A 26,797-nucleotide genomic window follows, 5' to 3' on the forward strand; every position below is an offset into this window, starting at 1 on the left:
AAATGTGATACCGACCTTAAGGTAATATCACTTTGTGCGATAAAAAGTTTGCCCAACGTACGTAACTCTCCATCGAATGGAGAATTGCTGAAATCCCCGTTAGATCTCTAGAAAATTCTCTATGCAATAACCAATCGACACAAGTTATCTGTTCCGTATCCATGTAACATCAAGCTACTGCATTAGCATGACGCAGATATCGATATCATTTGCTTGCGATTCTCGAAGTAGAAAACTTGAAAGTTTACGCGGCGAACTCGAGGAAGGTTCCGCGAAATTTGCGGTATGTAATTTGTGTTTGATATATGTAAGTCGTGAAGTTTTACGAAATATTTGAAGGAATACATATATATAACATGCATATGCCTGGATACGTTTCGATTAAAGGTAAGAGATATGTATATATAAGGCAATATATGTCGGTGTGTACAACATGCGAGAAAAGAGTTACACGATGATAAAATGTATGTATTGAAGAAGAAATTACGTGTCGTAAAGAGAATCTTACGCTAATTTTTTGTCTGCAATAAAACCTGATATTTAGGGTATTTTTTATTGTACGAGATATCTTGTAGTTTTTTTAGACAATGTCTTTATATGCAATCTTAGCATAAATCTTAGCATAAATTTGACTTTGACATGGATATTTGTATTGTATTATATTTTTGGATTATAATATATGTGTTGTATTAACGATATATTTCTACATTAGGTTCCATAATTTACATATATCCACGAATTTTTACGCAGTTTGATTGTAATGTGATAATACCAAATATTTTATCATATATGACCTTTCTTGAGAAATCAGAATGACTAAAACATGTGCTTTTAAATCAGATACATAAAATTTTTTATTAATGCTGATAAAAGGAGAGAGAGAGATATTTTTAAACTAATTAAGTTTATACTGATACTAATTAACAAGACATCATGGCTCGCAAAAAGAAGATAGAACAAAAGAATAACTGTACATTGAAAACATCAAAAGGGCTTCGTGCATGTACAGTTGTACTACATGATATTGCTTTAGAAACAGATTTAATTCAACGCTATCAATTACATTTACCTTTAAAGAAAGATACATCTATACATTCTATTAACAAACAGTTACTAATTAAAAAAAATGTACAGACGAATGATGTTATAGAGAATGGAAGATATACAATAACAAAAAATTGTTCAAAGAAAACAATCAATAAAAAAAAGGGAAAGAATTATGAAAATGTTAAATCTCAGCAAAACAAAAAAGATATAAACAAAGATATATTATTAAGCCATCAATACGATGAAACAACTGTAACACAGCAATTAACACATGGTAGCAATGCTAAATCATCTTCTAATAAAAATACTGATGAAATATCTAGTACATCCACAGATACACATTTTAATTATATGCAAAAAATGACTGTATTAATGAATAATAAGAATAATAAAGATGTTAGAAAACTGAGAAAAGATTCTAAAGCAATACTACGTTTGAATAAGCCAGATATAACAAATGGTACATTTTGACATTTTATTATATTACAGTGTATTATTAAGTATTATTTTATTATATATATTAATTTTATTTTTACAGATACATATATAAAATTACCCAAGGATTCTAATAATACAACTTGTTTGGATAAAAAAAATATAACTGTTGTGGATTATAATAGCAATATGGAAGAGATATCTGGCAAATCTATTACACATACACCAAATAATAATTTACTACCAATTGATTTTTCTGATGGGATAAATTGCGGAGTAAAACGAGAGCAGTGTAAGAAAAATCAAAATAGCAAAGGTATATATATATATATTGTTCTAATTTTATTTTTTATTTTTTTACATGATATTAGAAGAAGTGCTAAAAAATAATTTAATACTAAAATTTTGTAAAATAATTCAATATTTTAATTGTATCTTTGAATCATAAATGCAAAACTTAAGAAATAAAATTTTCATAAATGAAACAACTGAGAGATAGATATTAAGAAGACAAATGTTAAATTTAAAGATCTTTATTTTTCTAATAATTTTTTAATTGCATATAATAATAAAATTATATTTTTAATTGTAGATAGTATAGTACAAACTACATGTAATGGAGGAAAGTCAACAAGAAATGAGACAAAAAGGTCAGTAACAAAGCGAAATCTACCAAGAATAATTGGAAATCATGTTTTACCAGAAGGAGCAAAAATTTTAAAAGAAATAAAAGTTGAAAAATTAAGAATAAATAACAACTTACAGAGCAGTACTCCTAAGCAGATTTCTCTAGAACAGGATAGATGTAATAATAATGATAAAAACAGACATGAAATTTCTCGCAATATTGATACAATTGAAACTACAAATATTATTCTTAATGAAAAAGAATGCCATACATCCCTTGAAATAAATGGGTCAATCAATACTTCAAAAATATCAAGTCCACATAACAATAATGTTGATTTAAAAGATAAAAACTTGCCAATTGATAAATCATATAGTAAAGTTATTGATTGCAAAAATTTAAATTCTATAACAAAAGTAAGAAATAACTATTATATTAATAATACTATAAATAATAATGATACTGAGAGTAAAGTAATAATGAGACATGAAAACTATACTTTAAATGACCAGGGACAATTAAGTAAATTTACTAATGATACAGGGATACATGAAAATAATGCATTACAAGGTGGTAGAAAGTGTAAAGAAAAATGCATTAAAAACATATTAAACAAAAATACTTCAGATCTTATGGACATAGACAATAAAAATTGTAATTTTAGTACATCACTAATATCTGCAAATAAAGAAGAGACTGTAAAACAAACTTTAAAGCGTACTTTGAAAGAAAAAGATAAAGATTATAATCTGGACAGTAAAAAAATGAAATTAAATAGGAACAGTTGGTTACAAAATAATGACATAAATAAGACATCAATCAATAATCAATGTAATGATTCTTCAAGTACTGTTACAACAGATACAACAATAGAAACAAATATATTTAAAGAATATAATCAGGAGCAAAAATCAGACTTACATAACTTCTTGAAGCAGATGAAATCAAAAAGAGATTTTAAATTAAAATCTACAGTTAAAAGTAAGTATAATAATTGAAATAATGCAGTACTTTTAAATAAATATATTTAATTTATAAACATGATTGTTCTTTCTTATTTAATAAATGCAGCAGAAAACGAGGAAATTTGCAAAAAACTTTCTGCCAAGGAAGAATTAACTTTAAGTGGTACTGTATATGAAAAGAAAAATAATGCGCAAGAGAAACATACAGAGGAACATACAAATGTTGTAAGTGATAATGAAGAAGATGATTGTATTTCTCTTTTTGCAGAATCTTTTGCAGAATTTACAAGCCAGTAAGTAGTAGAATAGAAAACTAATATATATATATATATATATATATATATATATATATATATATATATATATATATAATAATATTATATAATAATATATTATATTGTAATTTATTTTTTTAATTTAAAATTTAAATTAAAATAGTTATATTACTTTTTAAATAAATTATTTTGCAATTGTCATTAATATTAATAATGAAACATATGTATTATAACTAAATCAAATATATGTAATATCTAAAAATGATATGTTATTATAGATGTGAAGATCAATCTTTGTATGAGAAAAACAAATCATATAAATCTCTACATTCTGATATACCATATCCAATGACTGCTAGTAGCTTTGATAAATATGTTAAACAAAATAATAAAGAATTTAATAAAGAGTATGCAGATTGCATAGAAAATAATATAGAAGCTTCAAAGTCCAAAGCAAATGAAATATCTAATAATCAATCAATCCAAGTTTTAAATATAGATTGTACATCTGCAACTATAGAATCAAAATCGCTACAAACTAGAAATATTTACCCAACAAAAGAAACTATTTACAATTTTATCAGAACATATTGTTATACAACATTGAGGTTTGGTACAGATATAAAGCATCAGTGTAAATATAAACATGATGTAGGTATATTCATTAATTATTTTATTTTCTTATATACTAATTGATATAATCATCTATATAAAGTTTTAATATAATTTATTATGATTTTTTATTTCTAGGTGGAAAATGTATTTCATACAGTTAATGTAAAAGATTCCAAAATAATTATCGACATTATACAAGAGGCAGTAAAACAGAATTTTAATTATTTTTGCGAACAAGTATACATAGCTTCATTAAAAAAATTAACTGTTGATCAGATTTTAAAAATATATAAAATGTTTCATGAAAATTGGGATTCTCACTCGAGAAGAGATTTTACAATCCAAGCGAGGAAAAATATTGCTTGTAGTATTATTAAAGAATTACTAAACAGAGAAATGTCATTAAAAATAATCATCGATCATATGATGACACTTATCTTGCCCACCAGGAATTTAAACGAACTTTACAACATATTAATGTGTGTAGATATGTATGTGAAACCTGGTGAATACTGGAAAACTGTAAAAAATATAATTTTAAAACGGCGACCACATGTTTGTAAACAAATTGTTGAAAAAATATTACATGAATGCATACAAAGTAATGATTTACAAAATATTCAAGATGTTAACAATAACTTAATAAATAAGCTTGATTCTACATTAATATCAACGTTGGATAAATATGCAATAAAATGTTTTAAAAATATTTTGGTTCAAAAAACTGCAAAAAATTCTTACTCTAAAGTATTAATTAACAATTTTGGAGAAAGTTTAACAACGGGAACTATTGCTTCTCCTGATTCTCCTGACCCATGTCAAAGTGTGAACTTTACACAACAGGAACTCCCAATTTCTCCAACAAGAGATGATATTTCTCTCAGAGAAACTGATATAAATCAAAATGAAAATCATGTAACTCAAGATGTAAATTTAACAAAACCATACAAATATGGTTTTATGCAACCTATTGGTAATTATTTTATTTATTTTATTATTGATTATTTATAAGAATTACATGATTATACACATTTTTTACAAAATGTAAAATATATATTGTTATCATTATATTTATATTTTTTTTCTAGATGCATCCTATGCGCGATCTGTTTATAGAGATCACGAACGTTTCTGGAAATTTTATATGGATTTAGAGCGATTTGAAAAAGGACTTATATATGAAGATTATGATTATGTTATTGATATCTTAAAAAGTTATACAGAAAAACGGGAAAGTGAGTTATTTGTTAGTAAGTGTTGTCTGGTACTTCAAAATGTAAAACGTTCAGAATATCACTTTAAAAACATCCTAAGGCTAACAGGTAATCAATATTTTAATAAAAATACACTTATAGAGAGAGGATACATTAAATAATATATAGATAACTCTATAATTTTTTTATTTCTTTCTTTTTAATAAGTATCTGTAATACAAAGCTGGCTAATTTTTACATTTATAAACTCGATTATTATTACTTCGTGTATACAGAGATAAAAATAATTTTAATTTCTGATGCAAATAATATATGCTTTTTTATAGATTTTAAGTATCAAGAATTATATATGTCAAAATTACAATCTTAAGCTTACAATTAAAGCTTCTCATTCTTTTGTCTTCTTTTATTTATCAATTCAAAAATATATGCATTTTTTTTATTAGTATGTTAATTAAAAAAACATTTTTTACTATATATATGAACATCTCATCATATAAATTTTATATATATATATATATATATATATATATATATATATATATGTATTTTATGATATGTATATGTGTGTGTGTGTGAATATATATATATATATATATATATATATATATATATATATATATATATAAACATATATTTTGTCACACTAACATTTACGTGTTATATTACGTTGTAAAATATTAAAATAAATAAATTACTATATGACTAAATCTTTTTTATTTATAATCTCACCTAATTCATAATTTGGACATTTCAGTCCAAATGGATGTTTTCAGCATTCTATCTAAAATCTTATTCGACATAGGATTAAACATTTTGGCCAATTTAGTGGATGAGGAGGCTTGGGGGCTTGCACTCCAATTGATTCAATCACTTAATATATATGATTTACCATATAATGCAGAATATTTTTTACTATCGGCTGAAATTTATTTAGCTAACAAAAAGGCAGTAAAGGCATATGATTTACTCAAATGTGAGTTTATTCTTCTTATAAAAATGTTTCTCCAAATTCTAATATACAAAAATGATAGGAAAAATATATATCAAAAATATATACATAAAAATACCCATAAATGCTATTTAATATGTTCTATAAAATACTCTCTCTCTTATAACTGTATGAATTATTTTTCATATTATATCTGGTGTTTGAATTAATATCATTAAGATAATGCTATAACAAATTAATACAAAGGAAATGCACAATCGTGCATTAAATACATTTCATGGTAATTTTGTCGTTTTTTATTTCTAATGAATATATATATATATATATATTTGCGGATACACACACACACACACACATCATACATACATATATATATATATATATACATATTATTCATCTTTCTATATTAATTTTTTCAGATCAGAATATAATATGTACGAGTTGTGATAAGTGGTACGTTAAAAGCACTACTAATGACAAACACGTAAGAAACAAAATAATAGACATTCTGTTTGATTCATTATGTGATGAATTTCTTGAACATGCATTTTTTCTTTTCCAATTTTTACTTAAAGATCAATCCAGTTATTATACTCCAATAGGTAAAGTAGATTTTACATGCATTTTTATATTCTCGTAATTTTTGTCATATGTATATATAACTTTTGTAATTATATACAATTATACTATATTTTCAATAACATAATGATAATAATTCTCGTCTCATTTTTTTAGATTTATCTTATTATGCAGACAAATTAATTATATTATCTTTGTCAAAAAAGGATACAACTTTAATCACAGAAATGGGCAACTTAGTACTTAAACATAGTTTTGTATTAAGTACAATAACATGTCGTGCATTAATTTCTACGATAATTCACACAGATGAAGTTTTAGCTAGACAGATATATAATTATGCAGAAGGCATAGGTATCTATTCAACAGTGAAGGTACAAATTTATGATTTTATTTATAAATTTATGAAATAGAGAAGAAAAAATATAATTTTAATCCCAATCTATAAAAAAATATTTGAAGCAAAAAGTACTTTTACTTTTTTTCTTTTCTTTTCTTTTCTTTCTTACCATTTTTTAGTAACTTTTAAATTACTTAATATATTTATTTTGTTTTTTATCTCTTTTCTTGTCTTTGATATAGTTGTTGCCAATAACACATATTATTATAAATACCGACTTAACAGAAGAAGAAATATATCTTATATTCCTGCAATTGATAAAAAATCTTATAATGAATTTTGGACATGCGATTGAGTTTGCTAAACCTCATCAAATCAAGGTATATTTCATTTTGGAGGTAAGCATTTAGAAATAGAATTCTCTCTAAAGAATAAAATTTGATATACTACACAATATATGCAATGGATCTTTACAAATTCCCTTTCCTCTTTCTTTCTCTTTCTCTGTCCCTTGTTGCTTTGGTGTTTCTTTTTCTATTACTTATTACTTCTCACATTATTCTTTCACTATTTTACATTTATGTGCTCATAATATGCGATTTCTTTTTTATTCGTTTTCTTATACTATATATAGTCATAGAGTCACATAAATGTAAGAACATAAAAACTATAGTGATAAATGATAATAAGAAAGCAGAGAATAAATAATACAGAAGCCTCTGTGTATGTGTATATGTAAGAGAGAGAGAGAAAGTAATTAGCAACAATATTTTTTATTTTTAACTCTATTATATCATATCTTACAGATAAAAATAAATAAACAGTTTTATTGTGCCGCATTGCAGAACCATTATAATAATAAGGCTATTATAAATGCAAAGACATTAATAAAAAATGTCTTAAAGAAACGCTTTGATCCACCCATATTACTAATGAAGTCAAATGTTAAAGGTAGAGTAGGTAAGCTACAGAGTAAAAGTCTTATAAATTATTTGCAATCAGAACATTGTAATTAAAATTATACTTATCCATGAACAATAGTACAATATGAAATCAAGAAAATCGAGGTTAAATAGAGATTGAAAATTAATCTCTATTTCCATGTTCAATTGTTTTATCATATCACATTGTTTTATTTCTATATACATACTTTTGTATACATGTAGAAGACTGTAGTTTTATTACTATATCAAAATTTAAAAAAATATTTTATATTATATTGCACCTCTATGCACTTTATGTATTTGAATTATATTTACAATTGAATCGCAGTATGAAAAAAAATTTTTATCTATAAAAAATGATATACATAAAGTGTATATAAAATATTTGTATTAAGATTTTCATGTATATTACTTAATAATTGCTTTACAAATTTATTTTTTATTTTTTAATATTGTGCCATTTTTATAAAATATTTTTATAAAAATGACATAATATTAAATTTTTATTAAAACTTCTTAATTTAAGACGTTTTGTTTTCTGTTATCTACGCATATCATAAAGCATTATATAATTATCTCAAATGTTATAGGGATGTAGAGTTTCTCTTACATCGTTTTTTTTATCTATTTACATTCTTGATTCATTTAATTTAATTATTTTATATCACAGAAACATAAATATATAACATATATTTTCTTATGTAATTTTATACATATATTTTGAAATAAAGTTGACTTATCTATATTTTGTAAAGAAATTATATGAAGAACAAATAACAATAAAGAGAGACATGAGCATTAAATTAAGTGTTTAAGAATAAAGAATTTTTATTCTATGTTTGTGTACATATATATGATAATTAATTCTCAGTTAACAGTGCACATTTATCAAGTTTAAAACAGTAATATAGAGCACATATAAACATACAATTTTACAGAATTTTATAGTAAATATATATTTTGATATTATAATCACAGTTGTTTTTGTAAATACACACAGATAAATCTATATTTTGAAAATATTCTAATCATATTTGTAATACATATATTTAGATATTTAGATAGATTTTTAATACTTGTATTAATTATATGAAATATTAGCACATGCAGATCTTTATAGATTTTAAGTGTTTTATAAAAAATACCTGCAGTATTATATTGTATTCTTACACAATTTATACAATATCTTTTTCTAATAAGGAAATATTTAAGTATACATATAAATGCTTCAATGTAAGGTGAAAAAAAGCAATTTTTTCATGTATTTCTATTTATTTTTTAAATGTAATTTTTTATCTACTGCATAAAAACAAAAGATTTCTTATATTATTAAATGCACACATTTTTCAATACACAATATAAAATTAATAAATAAGTACTATGTGCATATATACATGATCATTCAATCAAATTCGGGTATATCATCAAAAGAATAGCCAGGTACTTTCTGATATGCTAAAATAGCTACCCTCATATGATAAGCTCCTGGTATAAACATCAAGGCCCCTAAAATTATCACTGGCCACATGCGATCTGAATACTGTAACAAATATACAAGAGATTTTTTTTTTCTACAACATTTATAATATTTATTTTAGCAGATGTATTGTCTCTAAAGTATACATTTTTATATTTTTATACATATTTATGAGATAATAATTATATATTCTACTTGGTCAAATTATTGATTAAAAGATTATTTTGTAATATATATATATATATATATATATATATATATATATATATATATATATATAATATCTATAATAATGAAATAATTCTTACTTTTGAATCAATGTGTCCACTCACAATCAAACTTCCCACAATGAGCATAATGGTTCCTCCAACAAATAAGAGAGCTGCTAATGTAATAGCCTTCCATGGTATCTTCACTGGTGGGCTTACAAACTATTAAAAAGAGATTATCACTCTTGTAAACTGTAAAAGCTATGTAAAATAAATATTTCAGACATGACATTAACAAGATGTATTTAAAGATAGATATTCATAAATAATTATCACAATAATGCAAATATGTTGTATTTTATAATTCTTATATTGTTTTTCACATACTTGTGAATCAAAGAAACCATTATCGGTTTCTGTAAGTTGTGTATAATCCACGTTGCTAAATTGTCTGTCACTTTGAACTTTCTTTCTGCACATGCTCGCTTTATGAATATAGTCTGTGAAAAGACAATTAATTTTTTATTTGTTGCAAATAATATTTTTATATATAATTTAATATTATATTATAACTTTCATATAATTACAATGATTCTTCTAAAATCATTGAATGATTTCAAAAGTTTCAACAAATATATAAAAAAGTACATAATTTAAGAAATATATATTATTTTGTTTCTTATATCTTTTTTTAACAAATATGCAAACTATAAAAATTGGTTCTTTATACAATGGTTTCTACTTTTTTTCAATTCTGTAACAGTATCGATCGTTGAACATTTTCTTGTATATTTTATATCTAATGTCATACATTACGATAAATAAATAATAAGCGTTATTACCATCAAAATTATCTCAAGATGCCCATATTTATCGTATATGTTGAACATAATTCTTTGTGAATAAAATTGTAACACTAAAACTCGTTAAAAATATTTATATCAAATGTACAATATCGCTATCATTCATGACGCAATTTTAGTGACATACGCAAGTGACAGAAACTACTGTGTGTCAGATAAATATTGTTTAGCGAATTGCTTGAAGATGGCATTACCGTATCTGCTGTCTATTGCTGCTACCTATGGCTAAAAATGTAACCAATTATAAAATCTGAGGCGGCAGCATAACATAGAGGAGAGATAAGGGGGCAGAATTTTTTTTAGCAAATATAAAATAAAGATAAACAAACAGGTTATTAATCGGAAAAAATTATATATATTTAAGATATTCAAGATTTGTTTTATGTATGTTGATAAGACTGCAATCATCATTAAAACATTTCATAATAATAGTATCAAAATTATAAACCGCTTTATTGTCCAATTAATACGTATGATAGCGCGTTATGTAAAAATTAAAATTATTTTTAGTAGACCGCTGAAAAAAAAAAAACTTATAATACAGTAAAAGAGATTGCGAGTATATGAAGTTTAGACATTTTTTAAATATGAATGTTTAGCAAACTCTTTTATTCTTTATATATAATATTATAATACCTACAAATTTATATTTTTTTGCTATGCATCAGGATTGGCATATTTTAAACAATGTGTTTAAAACTGTCTGATTAAAACTTGTTTAAAACAGTGGACACTATTTAAATATTTTTGTTTTAAACAGTTTTAAACTACTTTGTTTGTATTTTGACAATGTTATTTATATTTATAGTTTAACGCTAGTAAAAAATTTAAATATTTATACAGATCAAAGCTGTCAAGTGGTTTTTTTTGCTTGTTTGAAATATGCTTTTTTAGTTTAAAACATGTTTTTTGTTACTTTACTTAAAAACATAATAAATAAAATAAAAAACATTGTTTTAAATAAAAAAACAAATTTTTTGTTTAAAATGAAAAAAACAAGTTTTTTGCCAACCCTGCTATGCATATATTTCATAGTATTTTTATTTCCTTTTAATATATATATATATTAATGGAATAAACGCTTTCTCACACACATTAATATCACTTGAGAATTTAATTATTATAAATGCATTTTTTAAAATATATATTTAAATAAATATATATGTTAAATTTGATACATACAGTTTTTTGTAATCTTTGCAAAGAAATTTTTTCCAATTCGCACAGATAGATGTATAAGAATGCGTGTAGGATAGTTGTGCGAATTGGAAAAAGTTCTTTGCAAAGATTACAAAAACTGTATATATCAAATTTAACAGTAAATATATATTTTTACATTGCGATATATATATATATATATATATATATATATATATATATACACATATACATTTGTAGTCTCAATGTGTATTGTACGTGTATATATTGTATTTGATTATATCAATTGCGAATGTTTATACGGTTACTATTTTTGCAAAAAAGACGATTGGAAGATGCGATAGATGTCAAGAAGTTGAATGAAGATTTTTAAAAATTATTTGATGCGATAGAGATTACGCATAGAATTTCGATTTCATTCTCAAAAGACATTCAAAGTAATCGATCAATTGTAACTATCGGTGAAAATAAATATAGAAGCATAAGATAGTATTATGTAACTCCATGTCGATGTTGCCAATGCGTCAAGAATCGCTCGTTAGGTTCGGCCGCGGAATTTTGATCACCAAGAAGAGATGGTTGTGTGGCATACAGTGTCACTCACTGATAGATAAGTCTTGAGGTTAGACCCTGATAGTGTAATTATCAAAAAAGCTTGCACCTTTCTCTAGTGTTATTCATACCGAATATGGAGTCCCGGTAGCCTGACATAGCGATCAGCGGTGCACGTGCTCGTTGACATAGCAGACTCTAGCCCTCGAGACTTCTTCGGCGAGTTTGCTTGCCAGTCAGACACGGATCGATCTGGAAAAGCTGTGGACGGGAGGCTGTGCTCCACCCTGCGTCGCAACACTGATGACAATGCTACGTTGGGATAGAGGGTGGCTTCCACCCCAGGATGCGCAGTAAATACTGAGCATGTTTATAAACGATAAATGCCGGCGAAAATCGTTGATCAAATCAAGGACGACGTGTCAATCGAATGTGTCAATCCCGACGACAAATAATGCCTAGCTATTTATAAATTAGATTGCCATTTTTGATGATCGACTTTACATGAATTTTAAATAAAATATGACATATGTATGAAATAGCAGTCAATAAAAAATGTTCACAACTACAGAATGAATCAAGATATGTTTAACGTTCAATTTAGATAGAATTTAATATGGACTGTTGTAAAGTCATGTTGATCTATTAATTAAAACGCGTGAACATATATTTTGTTGTATACAACGACATAAATTATTAAGTCACGTAAGCTGATTTCATGATTTCAGTGTTAAATGCATATACAAAATTACAAGTATGAAACTGGACAATATTTCGAAGTACCGTGTACTTTAACGTTTCGTGATTTTATATCATAAAACGAATTTCTTCCGACTATATTTTGCGCAATAATAGTGTTCGTAGCACGACTCGTGTATAAAGCGCATTGTCGTTTTTAATACGCTTACCGTTTTGAGTTAGCAAGTTATAGTAGCATAATCCTGGAGGATAGCAATTAAAAAGGAAAAGCAATAATAGGAAAGATCGTAGATGCAAATAATAGTCGTTCTTCGTGTAAATCGCAAAATAATACGCAGAAGAACTTGGTTGATAATCGCGTTTTAATGTTACTTTAATTATTACATAATCGAAAAATATATTGTTAAATAAGTTTGCATAATCTTTTGTGTTTTTCTATTCATTTTATGGTGAATGATATTTACTATCGAGTCTTAATTCATAGTCAAGGTTTTCTGGCACAAATAAATTTATATAAAAAGACAAATATCGCATCTTAATTATAAAACGTGCAATACTGTGTCATCCTGTAAAGCTTATATGCGGGATACATTCCATTAAAATCGCCGAGTTTATTTATGCCTATTCGAGCTTTTATCGCAATTCTGCATATGTCTTTACTGTATAATATATGTGACTCAATTTTACACGAGTTATTTTGAGCTCGTCATTCTTTAATCTTTCTCTTTCATCTAGTAGAGAGCATATTAATATAAATTTATTCTACAGCGTGAATGCACAGTATTTTAATCTGCATATTGTGGATGCTTCGCCTAGCCATTATTTATATTACATTTTAAAAATATAATTCATCGTAGAACACATATATTTATACATTTGTTAATAAAATTCTTCTCTTGCAGAAGAAAAGAATATGGAAAAAAATATAAATGCGATATGAATTCTTTAGGAATTACTTCTTTCATATATCAATTTTTCTAATAGAGGTATATTCGTCAGTGGAATCTGCAATCCTGGCTCCTGTTCTAATTATACTTTTTTGAAGGTAGAGATGAGTGAGAGATAGAGACAATGCGGAGAAACTCTGTAGCTCTGTGCGCAACGAGGATTTTGAGCGTATACCGCATCGGGATCTGGAAATTATCTCTTTCGTCCAATCACATTGTGATTAATATGCATATATTATTTTCATAAAAATTTTTTGTCCCATTTGCATTAGCTAAACTCGTATTGTCACAATTATGTCTAGCTAAAATTCACTTCAAGATGAATCAAAGTACGAATATCGTATAAGTACAAATGTCTTTGCAAATTTTCACCGTTCATAGAATTAATTAGCGATATAAACTTGCTTGCTTTTAATGATCCTCCCCAAGAAGCAGCTTATCTATAATTATAAGTTGCTTTGGCCCGTTTTATGAAGACAATCCATCCGTGAATTCATTGTTCATGGAAGAGACGCGACGTCACTTCCTCGATAATAAGTGACAGCTTAAGGAAAGAGCCTGCGACTCAGTTCAGTCTCGACTGCGACATTACGACGGCCCTGCAGGTCCCTTTCAAGGGCACCGCATGTTTGAACCGCGGCACTGTCGGCATCACGACGCCTGCGCGTCATCGTCCCGACGTCGCTCGGTGCATGGAGGACGACGATGGCCCAGGGGCGGCAGTGCGGGTTCAGGGGGCGTCGAGGGTGGGTGCCTCCTTCGTTGGAACTACAGCCCCTTGACAACAGCCCGCGACCATTCTCACCCTCGGCGGCAAACCCGTACGCTTCGCTCACGTAGTTGTTTCGCACACTCGTGAACCGCGATCAATCGGGGATAGTAGTGCGATCAATCGACAATCCCACAGTGTATAACGAACGTTCGCCGTCGCCGTCGTCCTCCTCTCCAAGAGGAGGATCCGCGCGCGCGGCGTGCTCGGACAACAGCTCGGGCTCCCGCTCCTTCAGGTAAATCGATTATTAAGCGTACGTACGTGCAATTTCGCAGATTTATCGCGAGATGTGTGCGGCAAGAGGGATCGTTCGGGCGGCCTCGACATGGGGATAGTGACGCAGCGACGTGTAGCTTCTAGACCGGACTATTCTTCAATCGGGGGTAGAAAGGGGGAGTTACGAGGGGACCGGGAATTGCACAACACGCGCAACCGGCAGGGCTTGCGGTCTCGTGACATACCGGCGGTTTGAAAATGTATCTCTAAAGCGAGTGCGTTCTCGTCTCCGATGGCAATCGCTCACGCGATGCTTGCGAACCACCACTCCTGTAATTCGCAAATTCCGCATCAAAGTATCGGTATTCTCTCGCGTTACAACTCTAGTATACCGATAGGAGCATTGTTCCTTGGTACTTATGCAGTTTGATTATCTCACCTGACGATTATCGTTAAAAGTGCTCGGTAACCTTTCACTATAATGTGAGTAAATTCCTATTCTTAAGATAAAATACGTCGACAAGATCTAACTGATTCGAGTGTGTATCCAATTCTTGTGTTAATGATTCTTCATCTAAAGTTAATTGTTAATTATTTATTAATCTTCATTAGCTGTATATTTATTAAAAGAAAAAAAGAACAATGTAAAATATAATAAAGATAATTTTCTTTAATTTCACTTATTGTTCTATCAACTATAATATATGAGAGTGCAAATTTTTTTATTAACATTGCATATTACATTTTGTTATTCGGACTGCTGTGCGAATGAAAGTCAATAAATTGACGAAATTGTAGCCAATATTTATCTGGAATATATTACTTGCAACTCGATTATTGCAATTTTCGCGGCGTTTCATCAGAGGTAATTTGCAAGAGATAACACATGTGCGCATCGGTAATATATATTATATTTTAAACACTAGGACGTCCGGCGACACCACAGTGATGACCTTCACAAAGTATCGCTTGACGGCCGGCAACACCATAGTGGTGTCGCGCGCAAAGTATCGCTCGACGGCCGGCGCCAAACGAAGAAATGTTTAAAAACAGTGCGGCCGGCAAAGTGTTAATATACATCGATTTGCCCAGCTTTTTACCCTTTCATGTAAAGCGGTAATAAATATCTCGCTTTTTGTATTTTTTTTTTTTACAAATAACAATTGAACGTTCGACGATTCAGCTTGCGCAACGCGAGTTTATTGTGTCTCTTGGATCAGTTGCATTGTAATCCTACAAATTTAAGATTGTACGCGTCGTTGAAACACAAGAAGCCCTTTACTGTTCAAGGAAATTTTACAAAGGTTATGCTGACCTACATTGCACTAACGCATAAATGTCATCAATATTTCTCTGTCGCACTTGTAAAAATTTTTAAGAATTAATATATAACTATTAATAAAAGAAAAAGAAGCTATGAACTTTTCGACTCAACATTCATTTTGCGTACAGCTACACTCAATTTTAAATACACTTGATTTTTTTTTACTTGCATTTATCTCTACATATCGACAATTCAATATTCTTACTGCAGTTTTTGAATATTTTACAATAAGCTCGCAAAACATTTAGCAACTGATAAATCGTATAAATACGATAGAGTTTATATTGTTCTGAATAAATCATCAAATCATATTTTACTAATGTAATATCGAGAATTTAACCGTGTTTAACAAGATCAAAGATTGGCTTAAAGTCTAATCAAGCTTTAAACCACTGCATGCAATGAGTAAGGCCTTGAAAAAAGTTCAAGTTTGCATATTTTTCACTAATCCACACGCATTAACGCTATACTCGTCATATTCGCGATTTATGATTATACATAAATATTATGCCGATATGCATCAGCCAACAGTCCACGGAAACTGAAACCCGTGTAGCGATAATGAATAGATGAAGCGGCGTTGCGTGCCTTTGCTAATATAATACATTTTTCATAAATTTTCAAAGTGTCACGAACAAATGATTTAGTATCCTTGAAAAGTTATATATTAATTTCTTGCATCTCAAAATTCGATTGAAAGAGCCGAGAATTATGAAAGAATATGTGTATTTGCAAAATCAATTCCGAGTTAATCGCCACTTTGTTCCTGACATTTATAAGAAAATCTGAAAGCTTACGCGTTCTTTCACATTCATGTAATAATTTCTTGGTAATTAGTTTCAGCATGGAGTGTCCCGAAGCGGTAGAACGAGGTCGGAATTTTCGTCTACTAGCTGAAGAAGAGCTGTCTAATCTTCTAGATTTCCTTACCGGATACTTGCCTGATTCGTTAAAGGTACGTATTTTTCATCTACTTTCATCGACTTTTCATTCTTTATTGCAATCGAAATAAATGTCTTTTTACATTTGCAATTTGTGCAATTTGATATTGAATTCTTCGTAAATATTTCGAATAATCGGAAATATTTTTCATTTTATATCTTTGGCAAAAACAATTCAAGAAAAATTGTTGAGAGATATAATATAATATACATGTCATATATAATATTTATACAAATACTTTTATTTATTAAAGAATCCCCGTATTATTTATTAAAGAAGCCTTTTATTTAGGCAGAGAATATTTTAACTTCCTACCATAACTTGCTTCATGCAACTAGATTATAAATTAATAATATATTCAGTGTGGCAGTTATGAAGCGTTAACTTTTAATTTGATATTGATAAAGGTCGGAGAAGTATTATATAAAAATATAGCTTTTCAGTAACAAGAAAAATTATAAATATGTGTAAAATTTATATAATTACAAATAAACATATATATATAATATTTCTGCGAAAATTGTCAATTGTCAATCGTAATATTTCGATAAAAAATATTTTAGGTCCATTTGTATTAAATTTCTCAAAAGAAGTTTAATAACATTTTGAAATTGTAGATATTTTACAACTGTTTAATTTCAAGTTTATTTCCATCGAATATTTGCTTTTCCTACAATACTCAATTATTTGCATTCTCTGAAAGTTTGTTAGAAGGTTGAACGTTGAAAATTCTATGTAAGATCTAAGGAGGAGGAACAGAAAAGGGACATTGCGTTCATAAAAGATGGTTAATTACTTCGTTCAGTGTGCAAATTAACCTCCGTTTAGTCTGTAAATGATCCCAGCCTCTGCTGCGAGCAATAAATTCAACTAACGATTATTCTGCCGATCAATAATAATACGATTGAAAGGCGAGTTTGCAATGCGAGAGGCAAGCTTAATCCCGTTTATTTTACAATCTTTGTAATTAACCGTACATTGCATTCATGATGCGTTTTGCTCTGTCTAATAACAATACGTCTCGAAATCAATATAACTCGATACGTAACGTGAAAGGGTGTATATTTAGAAAATTTTTTTTTTTAATCCAGGATAAAATGTAAACTTCTATAAGACAATAGACAGAAAGAACCTTGGATAACAATAAGAGATAAAAGAATCGAAATTGGATATATCGTTTGCTTCTTGCAATTTTTGCTATCTTATTTGACACCGAGTTCTCGAGAAATTACATTGTCGTAATCGCAAGAAAGAGAGAAAGATCGGTTTGCTCTCTCTCAGGGGCCCAGCTCCACGTATCGATAGGATAGGATAAGATTACCTTCATAGAGGAAAAACGTTTAAATCGGATCGTAACCTGGTCCAAGTGCCGATGGTTGTAAAGGGTCAGGGTTAAGATTGCGCCGTACGCTATATTATGTATACACCATATTAGGTATACCGTGAATCTTTTATGCGACAAAAGTAATATGTCGAATATTACGATATAGAAATGATACTGGAATATTTGTGATACTCGATCGATCATTGCACAATGTCGGAATAACCAATAACTATATAATGAATTCAATTACTTATTGAATCGTTCGTTGACCGTTAACGTACATCAGCGTAATAACATAATGACATTAAATGCTATTTAAATAATTAGTTTATCAAGTGAATCCTGCTCTTTTTATTTCAATTGCAAAAAGAATGAAACTTTTAACGGCAAAAATATCTTTATCAAGAAAAGTCAGTTTGGTGTGAAAAAAATATATGTTTTAAAAGAAAGAGAGAGAGAGAGAGAGAGAGAGAGAGAGAAAAAAAGGGAGAAAAAGTTCTTATTCTACGATGTAACTACCAAGAACATATATTTATTGGATCGATATGAATAATTGCATTTTCATACTTGTTTTCAACTTCATTCCCGTTTTTCATTTTTTTAGCATAAATATCAATATATTATTCTCAATAAAATTAAATTATGAAAACAAACTGCAGACTCATACAACTTTTTCATTTAAAAAAAAAAAAATGATTTTAATTAATTTTTTGAACTTAATATTTAAATCTAATAGAATATCGAAACAAAACTTATAAATAACAAATCAAAATAACAAATTGTAACAAAATAATTATTAAAAATTATAACAAAACAAATATTTCATGAAATGATGGATTGCATAACTCTTTCTTTTATTATTTTGTTAAAATCATCACTTGCACATTTCACACGGTATTAAAATGATTCATTTTTTCTCCTCTCCCCTCTTCTCCTCATCTAATCATGTTCCAATCTAAGCTTCCGGATTACGAAAATATCAATTTAACAAGACTTTGCTCATTCTCTGATTATTAAATGGATCAAGATTATGACGCGCGACCACGCTACCTTAATCAAAAAAAGAAACCGACGTGGAATCAAGGCCAGGGTCGTCGTTGCTTGCACACGTCGCGGTCATATTACTCGCGAATCGTCGCAGTGCCGATCTCGCGACCTTGCTCGCAACCACGAAGTCTTATCAAAGTTCCCCCTTCCGCTATCAAGAAGAAGAAAAATCTGCGACACAATCGATGTCAATAATCGTGAACGCAATCGGTGTTTCGTAAGGCGTTATTATTAAAATTGAAATCACATCTGGGCAAAAGATACGACGATATCGTGCGCGCTGAGAAAGACAAAGATGCGTATCAATTTATTGATTCGATTATATAAACGGTCACGCTAAATCCCAAAGTTGTATATTTTCGTCTCACCGATAAAGGAACATCCTTGTTTTCAACGTGAAAGGTCGTGCATTCGTTTGTCAATCGGCGCACAGTTGCGTCCTACAAAGAGAGATATGTATTGTTCAATCGAACAAGCTGTCTCGCGTGGCTTTTCCATTCGCCGCATTCTCTCCGCTAGTCTCGCGCCAGAGAATTATACGAAAGCAGAAAGCAATCGGTGGCTCGCTTGACAAATTATTTATAGAAAAACAAGTAAGTAGCGTAGGTGGACGCAGTATATAGTACCTGAGGGAGATAAGGGGGTATACCTGTAGACCTGTACACGTCGCGGCGATCACGACCATGTATTGTTACGACGATCAGTCATCGGTAAACTCTGACGATACGGCGCATGCAAAGTGGATCGATTATATCCTATTATACGTGCAACAACGACGAAAAAGCAATGTGTGCAGCGTTACGTGTGCGTCAGGGTACGACCTTGACCCCTGAACACCTTTTCGCCGCTCGTTGTAGGAACCGGTCTGCGGTTTATTCCGGGATAAACTGCAGGGGCCTGCGCACAATCCTTTTCGTGCCGACTCGATCTAATAATGTTTATACAGCAAGGCGTCGTTAACTCTTCCGGATCACTTTCGCGAGTCTCAAAGAGCGATGCGGATAAAATCGTGTATATAGGACACATGCAATGTCGCGGATATATCAATAATGGCACGCGAAGATCACGAGGTGCGATACGTATCCGAGAGAGAAAGCTCCATCTCCTTTAACGAACCTGACGAAACGTACGCGAATAAAGTACGAGCTGGCGATTCATTTATCAAAGAAAACGGCGATGTACGAGAAGGGCAAGGTATCGATGAGATGGAAATTTCAGCAATGTTCTAAGTTAGAATACGCTAGAGAGCAAAGAAAAGGCTTCAATGTATTACGACGATCCAGAATTCTCGTTGGAACAATAATTGATTAATAAATTAGATTAAAATTCTTTCACTCTAAAGTTAATGAAATTCTCAGTAGTAATTAGCAACAGTGTGAGAGAGAGAGAGAGAGAGAGAGAGAGAGAATCTTAGATAGCTTATCATAGGCTTCTTTATCATCGTATACTCGCGATATGGCTGAAGTAACGACTTCGTGCAATGATCTGCGACAGGATTACCATATCGCCGTTAACCTTTGTGGTTTGTTTACGGTTCTCAAAGTGATTTGAACATGAACATTACTTTGGATATATGAGCCATATAATGCAATCGATGGTTCGCGTTTATGCACACCTCATGTTATATAGGATAATCAAATCTATAGCTTTTATAGCCCTTTCCTTGAATTTCTTTATAATTTCCGGATATTTTAAATATATTATTTTATTATTTTATTATTGTATAATATTTATAACATTATAAGTTTTATTTCCAAAGTAATTTTTTAGTTTTAGTTTGTCCATTGACTTGACAAGAATCTTCCTACGTTTATCACTTTTAATCTTTACGGTATAATCATACATATTATGTGCATTTGTATATCAATTACGTAATTTTAATTCGTAAGTTTTAATCGTTGTGTATAAAACTTATTGTTTTTTTAAATTTGTTTTAAAATTAACAATATATAAAATTACACACACACGCACACATTAATTTTTATTGTATAGTATTTTTATAATACTTTTGATGAAAATTAACATCCCTATCAGCTGATTTTTGACATTATTTTATTTACTGATACAATTATAGTAAAAATAAAATTCATTATTAAAAAATATTAACTTGATTAAATAAAAGTAATATATTTATAAAAACAGTAATGTTATGTTATAAAAAAAATATGTTATAAAAATCGATTGTGCGTTTAAATCAATAAAAAGTACATATTGTATAGTATTGTATATATTTGTGCTACAGGCTGTTAATAATACATCGTAATAATTAATAAAGAAACTTTTTCATAAATAATGTCAATATATGTATATAGTTTTCTTTTAATAGGAAATATATTTACAGAAATATGAAATATGCGTTTAAAAAATAAATTACTTTTTGCAAAATCTCAAAAACAAACCGTGAAATTATTATTTTTTTCTGTATTTTTATAAAGTTGTAAGATATGGCATAAAGTTTTATTGAAACGTGTGTATTTATTTATAGAACAGATATATTTTAAAACTATTCTTTTAAATATCAAACGCGTTCTTAAAAATATTCTATGATTCCTATAATCCGTATAAAAATAATCTAACGTATTATTATTCGAGTTGATGTCAACTTTGTAATTTGGAAAGTCAAAAGAAGTTGTCGTGTAAAAGTGCAATTACTTTTATTGATCCTAAATTGCATTAACATCCCTACCTTATGCTATTTTTAGACGAGATTTATGTGCATGTTTGGCTCGTTATTTTCATCTGGTGTATTCAATCAAAGAACTTTTGTGAATGTGATATAAACACAATTAAAATTTAATATTTGCTTCAAATATATTTTAACTATACCATGTAAAATCTAATTTTTATACATTTAGAAATAAATATGTGCAATTTCTAATCAAAACAAAATATTTTTTTTTTTACAACACAATAGGTTTTTTTAAAATGGTTACTTTATAAAGTTTAAAGTATACCGTACTTTTGTGCTAGTTTCTTTTCTATCCTTTCTCTTTTTCTTTCCTTTGATAATTTTCTAAAAAAGATCCTAGAAAAAACCTTTCTATTTATCTGAATATAAATGCATTCTTTCTTTTCCTCTTCCTCTTTCATTCTCTTTATTTTATAAAGAATAAATAAATTAGTCCGCTTTTTATGACAATATTTTTTACATATTGAGATGTAGATATAAAAAATAATAATTTATAGGATATTTTTTGTATCAATATTATAAATTTTTTACAGTTTCACCAAACCATACTAACTTACATGCGGGATAGAGTGTGGGAATTTCATTTTTACGTGGCCAACGATTGGCCTGAAGATGCAATCTGCTTACATTTCCCCGGAATGACGTTATCCGTAAGTATAAATGAAATTTATGCTCTAATTTAAGATTATGGAGCAAGTTAGCCCGATGCAATCTTAAACAAAAGTTCTAATTTCTAACGATGTTATATATTACTTACGGTAACACATTTTTGTTCTTACTTTATTAATTAGATTCTTGTATTTCAAAAAAGTTGTTCTATCTCAAACTTATCTAATCTAACTTATTTCGCACTTGTGATTCGTATAACGTGTGTTGTACAATATAATATTTTCCCTCGCAACGAGGAAAAATATTATATTGTACAATACACGTATATAAAAGATTGAAAAAAGTGAGCTTCAATGAACTATCAACATAAAAATGTAATTTCTCCGCAATTACATTTGTAATTTATTTATAAATTTTATTTCAATTTACAAGCCTTCAGATTGCATGAATCATTAATTTGCGAGATATCACATATAATATATCAAAGAAAGCATGGCTTGCCAGAAAAAATTCTTGCCATAAGTGGAATATTGGAAATATTGGAAACTCGCTATTCCGTCCGCGCTATTTCTCAATGTAGGGTGCAAAAAGGTGGATTGGCCTATATTCTATAAGTTTGGCTATTCGCCAGACTTTTCTCTCGTTGCCCTCGTTGTCGTCGTTGACGCGACTCGCCTAATGCCAGTTCTCTAAAATGATCTTGCCAGTTCTCTAAAATGATCTTGCCTGTGCTCTTTAGTTAATTATCACTTCCGCAGTATCAGTTCAATGGCTGTTGTTATTAGGTGTGCATACGTAACAATTTTTTTCACATAAATATCAACGTACCATCGCATGGAAGAATTACGATGTACCTCTGACATTTAGCATCCGCGTTGATCCGCATTTGTATTACGGATTCGATGTTAAGCTACTACTATTAAGAGCGAGTGTTTTTCGACACGAACGTAAACACAGATTATTCAGAGTATAAACGTTAATGCGTTAAATACGAAACACGTATCATTAACACATCTCATAATATCAAATCTATTTCCATAAGCTTGCGCAAAAAATTCCACGTGTAAAAAAGTTACGATAGCAGTCATAAACAACTCGTAAAAGTTTTACAGATTCTCAAGTCGTACTTCATTCATGTTATATATTATTTTTAAATGTTAGACATACTACAGATGCTTTAATCGTGCCTTCCGTTATGCTTCCAGCCAAACGGTTTAGTGTACGAGAGCGTCGGTGTCTTCTGTCCGAATGATCGGCTCGAGCTGCTTCGCCTTCTCCGAGAAGAGGATATTCTAATAGATTGGTCGAGACCTTTGTACATTAATTTCGTTCACTGCGATATTGCCGAGGAATTAACGCGCCTTTACGAAGGTACCGGTACCATTGAAACAGTCGTAGGTGATGTCTGCGCGTGCGAAGACATTGAGGAAGAGGAGGAAAGCCAGGACGAGATATCCGATCCCGACGTCCAGGTATTGCCTCTCAAGGGCGAGCATGCCGAAGGAATACACGAATTATATCCGGCGAATGACATGGAGTGCCACGAACTTTTCCTTCGACTCATTGGAAAATTACCTGCGGCGGGCGTGTTCGCGAAGGGCAGCTTGGCCGCTTGGATGATTCAATCCTATTACGGGGCTATGTTCTCCATGCAAACCAAGCCGGAATATCGTAGAAAAGGTTATGGGACGAAATTAGTAAGGTACGCAAATTCATGAGCTTTTACATTCATACAGTGCTTGCGATTAATGATAACGATTTCAAAAGATCCCGAGCGGGGAAGAAGTTGTGACATATTTTACTTTTATAAATATCAAGCTAACTGTAATTCTATTACATATATATATATATATATATATCCCAAAATTAAAATATATAATAATATTTGTTAATATATGATGATATACGCGTATGTTTAAAATTTTAGGTACCTGACAAAACGCGTAGCCGAGAGAGGGTATTACCCGTTTGTAGTGATACGTCCAGAAAATGAAGCTAGCCAAAGTCTATACAAGAAGCTAGGCTTCAGACGGCTTTATCAACTCGTTCGAATGATTTTTATGCCTTTTATATGGCAAGAGAGCGAGAATGACTCAAACATTCTTAGGGATAATTTAGAGAACGCCGTCAGGCAGCTCACAATCGAGCAGAGGGTAATAACTGCTCTGCGCGATCAAGAGGAGAGCGAGGGAACGATACGAGATCTTACGGAAACCACAGAGAACGAGTCGATTGTCGAAGGGGAGGAAGAAGGTGAGGAGGAAGACGTTGACGAAAAAGAGCTTCTTGAAACTATCGAGGAACAGCCCGAGGATAGGATAAACACCGCGGAGGACAACGCTACGGTAGCCGAAGATGCACCGGAAATTGTGGAAGTTAATGGCTCTTGCAATGGCGACGAATAAACTTATATGTAGGGAACGTTTATAGCGATAAACGCGACGGTTCATGATTTACGTTTTGTTTGCTCGAAGACATGCTCTTTGCCACGGAACATTGATGCACAGCGAAATATTTAAGTAAATCGCAAACGGAAGTCGTAAAGTTCTTTTAGAACTGATATGTATATGATTTTTGTGTATATCTTTTCTACTTGTATCTACATTTATTTTGATAGAAATAAACGTCCGTATAACTACAATTAGTAATAATTAATATGAATCATATTCAAGACAATGATTCATAGTGAATAATATTACATTATATTTTTGAATTATTATCAAAGAGGTTAATTAAAAACATAGCAAGTTTATGAATTGAAAAATATTGTATATTAAACGGGAGTTTTTAATTGCATATTATAAAATGCAAAATGTGGGTGTATATCATGTGCGGAGAGCAGATTTCTTCGAGCGATAAAAACGAAAGAGTCAAAGATAGAACATATTTTAAGAGACTTCGATATTACGCATAGCGTTCGTGCGAGGCTTCAATATTATGTACGAAGAATCAAAATTCCTCGTATGATTCCTCATATCAGACTCTTTCTAAAACGTCGTGAAAATCTCAGGTATTCGATAGCTACGTATCTTTGAGTTGCCAATGTTATATATCTCGTCAAAGTCTATGTGAATCTTATTATGTTGGTAAATACATAATTTGAAAGAAACCGTCGATGTTACCAATAATTCGTAGTAACAGTGCGTTCAAAAAAAAAAAACACGCACCTGTTTAATATATATATATGTTTAAATATTTCTAAATAAATTAAATAAAATTTAAGTCACAATATAACAGTCGGCCATTTACGTCTATGCGCATTTTTCCATGTGTTCCTCGCTTACTTCACTACAATTTATCGGTAAAACATGTGTATTTTATGTGTATGGCGCATAATATATATATATATATATATATATATATATATATATATATATATATATAAAATATACATATTTATTAGAGATATTTTGTATTAGTTCTACAATGTTAACGAATTTTATAATTCGTAAATTGTACATGTATTGAGTTCTAATTATTTAAATTATAAATAAATGAGATTTTGTTGATTTAGACTTATACTCCATAAATTTGTAAGTCTAAATCGACAATAAAAATATAGAACGCGTTAATTTTCATCAAATGCAAAGTCTGCGAGGTGATTCAAGCTGTGATTATAATTTTCGTATATAAAGTAGAATTTCGAGAGAAATGACGAAGCCTCGTGCGATCTCGACACGCTTTCCTCAATTTAATAAAAGTAATTTGCTGTGTCGGTGTAATTATGCAGATACAGGCTGCCGATAAGCTTTTTTTGATAAAAATTTGTCCTGTTAATATCTTATATTATTGAATTTACGTTACATACGTTATAATTAATAGATTGTAGAAATAAATTATCTCGAATAATTAAATATGTAAAATTACTTGCAAAATCATATAATCCCTTCCTCCCGTTATAGAAAGAATGCTTTGCTTTGCAATTTTCTGTTTTATGCACCGTCACAGCGATTACCTTAGCGTGCGAGTTTTAAG

The 26,797-nt window shown here is 29.6% G+C and overlaps 3 protein-coding genes across 11 annotated transcripts; 2 read left to right on the forward strand and 1 right to left on the reverse strand.

Moving 5' to 3' along the window:
- Positions 1 to 230: 230 nt before the first annotated feature.
- Positions 231 to 8,400, forward strand: LOC126850223 (metacaspase-2-like). 6 transcript variants are annotated; one of them, XM_050592965.1, is made up of 13 exons: positions 231 to 387; positions 713 to 1,507; positions 1,586 to 1,798; positions 2,075 to 3,091; positions 3,182 to 3,368; positions 3,629 to 4,001; positions 4,101 to 4,938; positions 5,054 to 5,287; positions 5,937 to 6,155; positions 6,551 to 6,733; positions 6,867 to 7,084; positions 7,293 to 7,448; positions 7,857 to 8,400. In XM_050592965.1, the coding sequence occupies exons 2-13, from the start codon at positions 934 to 936 to the stop codon at positions 8,064 to 8,066; spliced, it is 4,422 nt and encodes a 1,473-aa protein (XP_050448922.1). In that variant the 5' UTR covers positions 231 to 387; positions 713 to 933; the 3' UTR covers positions 8,067 to 8,400. The 6 variants fall into 6 exon arrangements, with proteins under 6 accessions (XP_050448922.1, XP_050448925.1, XP_050448924.1 ...); XM_050592968.1 differs by having other exon boundaries at positions 7,293 to 7,430; XM_050592967.1 differs by having other exon boundaries at positions 3,185 to 3,368.
- Positions 8,401 to 9,246: 846 nt separating this feature from the next.
- LOC126850373 (transmembrane protein 230) lies at positions 9,247 to 12,555 on the reverse strand. Of its 2 annotated transcripts, none has more exons than XM_050593290.1 (4): positions 12,385 to 12,555; positions 10,068 to 10,180; positions 9,780 to 9,902; positions 9,247 to 9,534 (listed from the first exon to the last, which is right to left on the reverse strand). In XM_050593290.1, the coding sequence occupies exons 1-4, from the start codon at positions 12,410 to 12,412 to the stop codon at positions 9,397 to 9,399; spliced, it is 402 nt and encodes a 133-aa protein (XP_050449247.1). In that variant the 5' UTR covers positions 12,413 to 12,555; the 3' UTR covers positions 9,247 to 9,396. The 2 variants fall into 2 exon arrangements, with proteins under 2 accessions (XP_050449247.1, XP_050449248.1); XM_050593291.1 differs by lacking the exon at positions 12,385 to 12,555 and adding an exon at positions 10,523 to 10,686.
- Positions 12,556 to 14,636: 2,081 nt separating this feature from the next.
- On the forward strand, positions 14,637 to 26,148 carry LOC126850302 (uncharacterized). 3 transcript variants are annotated; one of them, XM_050593160.1, is made up of 5 exons: positions 14,637 to 14,906; positions 17,049 to 17,166; positions 22,747 to 22,863; positions 24,028 to 24,524; positions 24,750 to 26,148. In XM_050593160.1, exons 2-5 carry the CDS (start codon positions 17,056 to 17,058, stop codon positions 25,225 to 25,227), a joined length of 1,203 nt encoding a protein of 400 aa, XP_050449117.1. In that variant the 5' UTR covers positions 14,637 to 14,906; positions 17,049 to 17,055; the 3' UTR covers positions 25,228 to 26,148. The 3 variants fall into 3 exon arrangements, with proteins under 3 accessions (XP_050449117.1, XP_050449118.1, XP_050449116.1); XM_050593161.1 differs by lacking the exon at positions 14,637 to 14,906 and adding an exon at positions 14,942 to 15,370; XM_050593159.1 differs by lacking the exon at positions 14,637 to 14,906 and adding an exon at positions 15,912 to 16,003.
- Positions 26,149 to 26,797: the final 649 nt, after the last annotated feature.

Source organism: Cataglyphis hispanica, chromosome 6, assembly GCF_021464435.1.
Source record: "Cataglyphis hispanica isolate Lineage 1 chromosome 6, ULB_Chis1_1.0, whole genome shotgun sequence".
In the NCBI taxonomy this organism is placed as follows: domain Eukaryota; kingdom Metazoa; phylum Arthropoda; class Insecta; order Hymenoptera; family Formicidae; genus Cataglyphis; species Cataglyphis hispanica.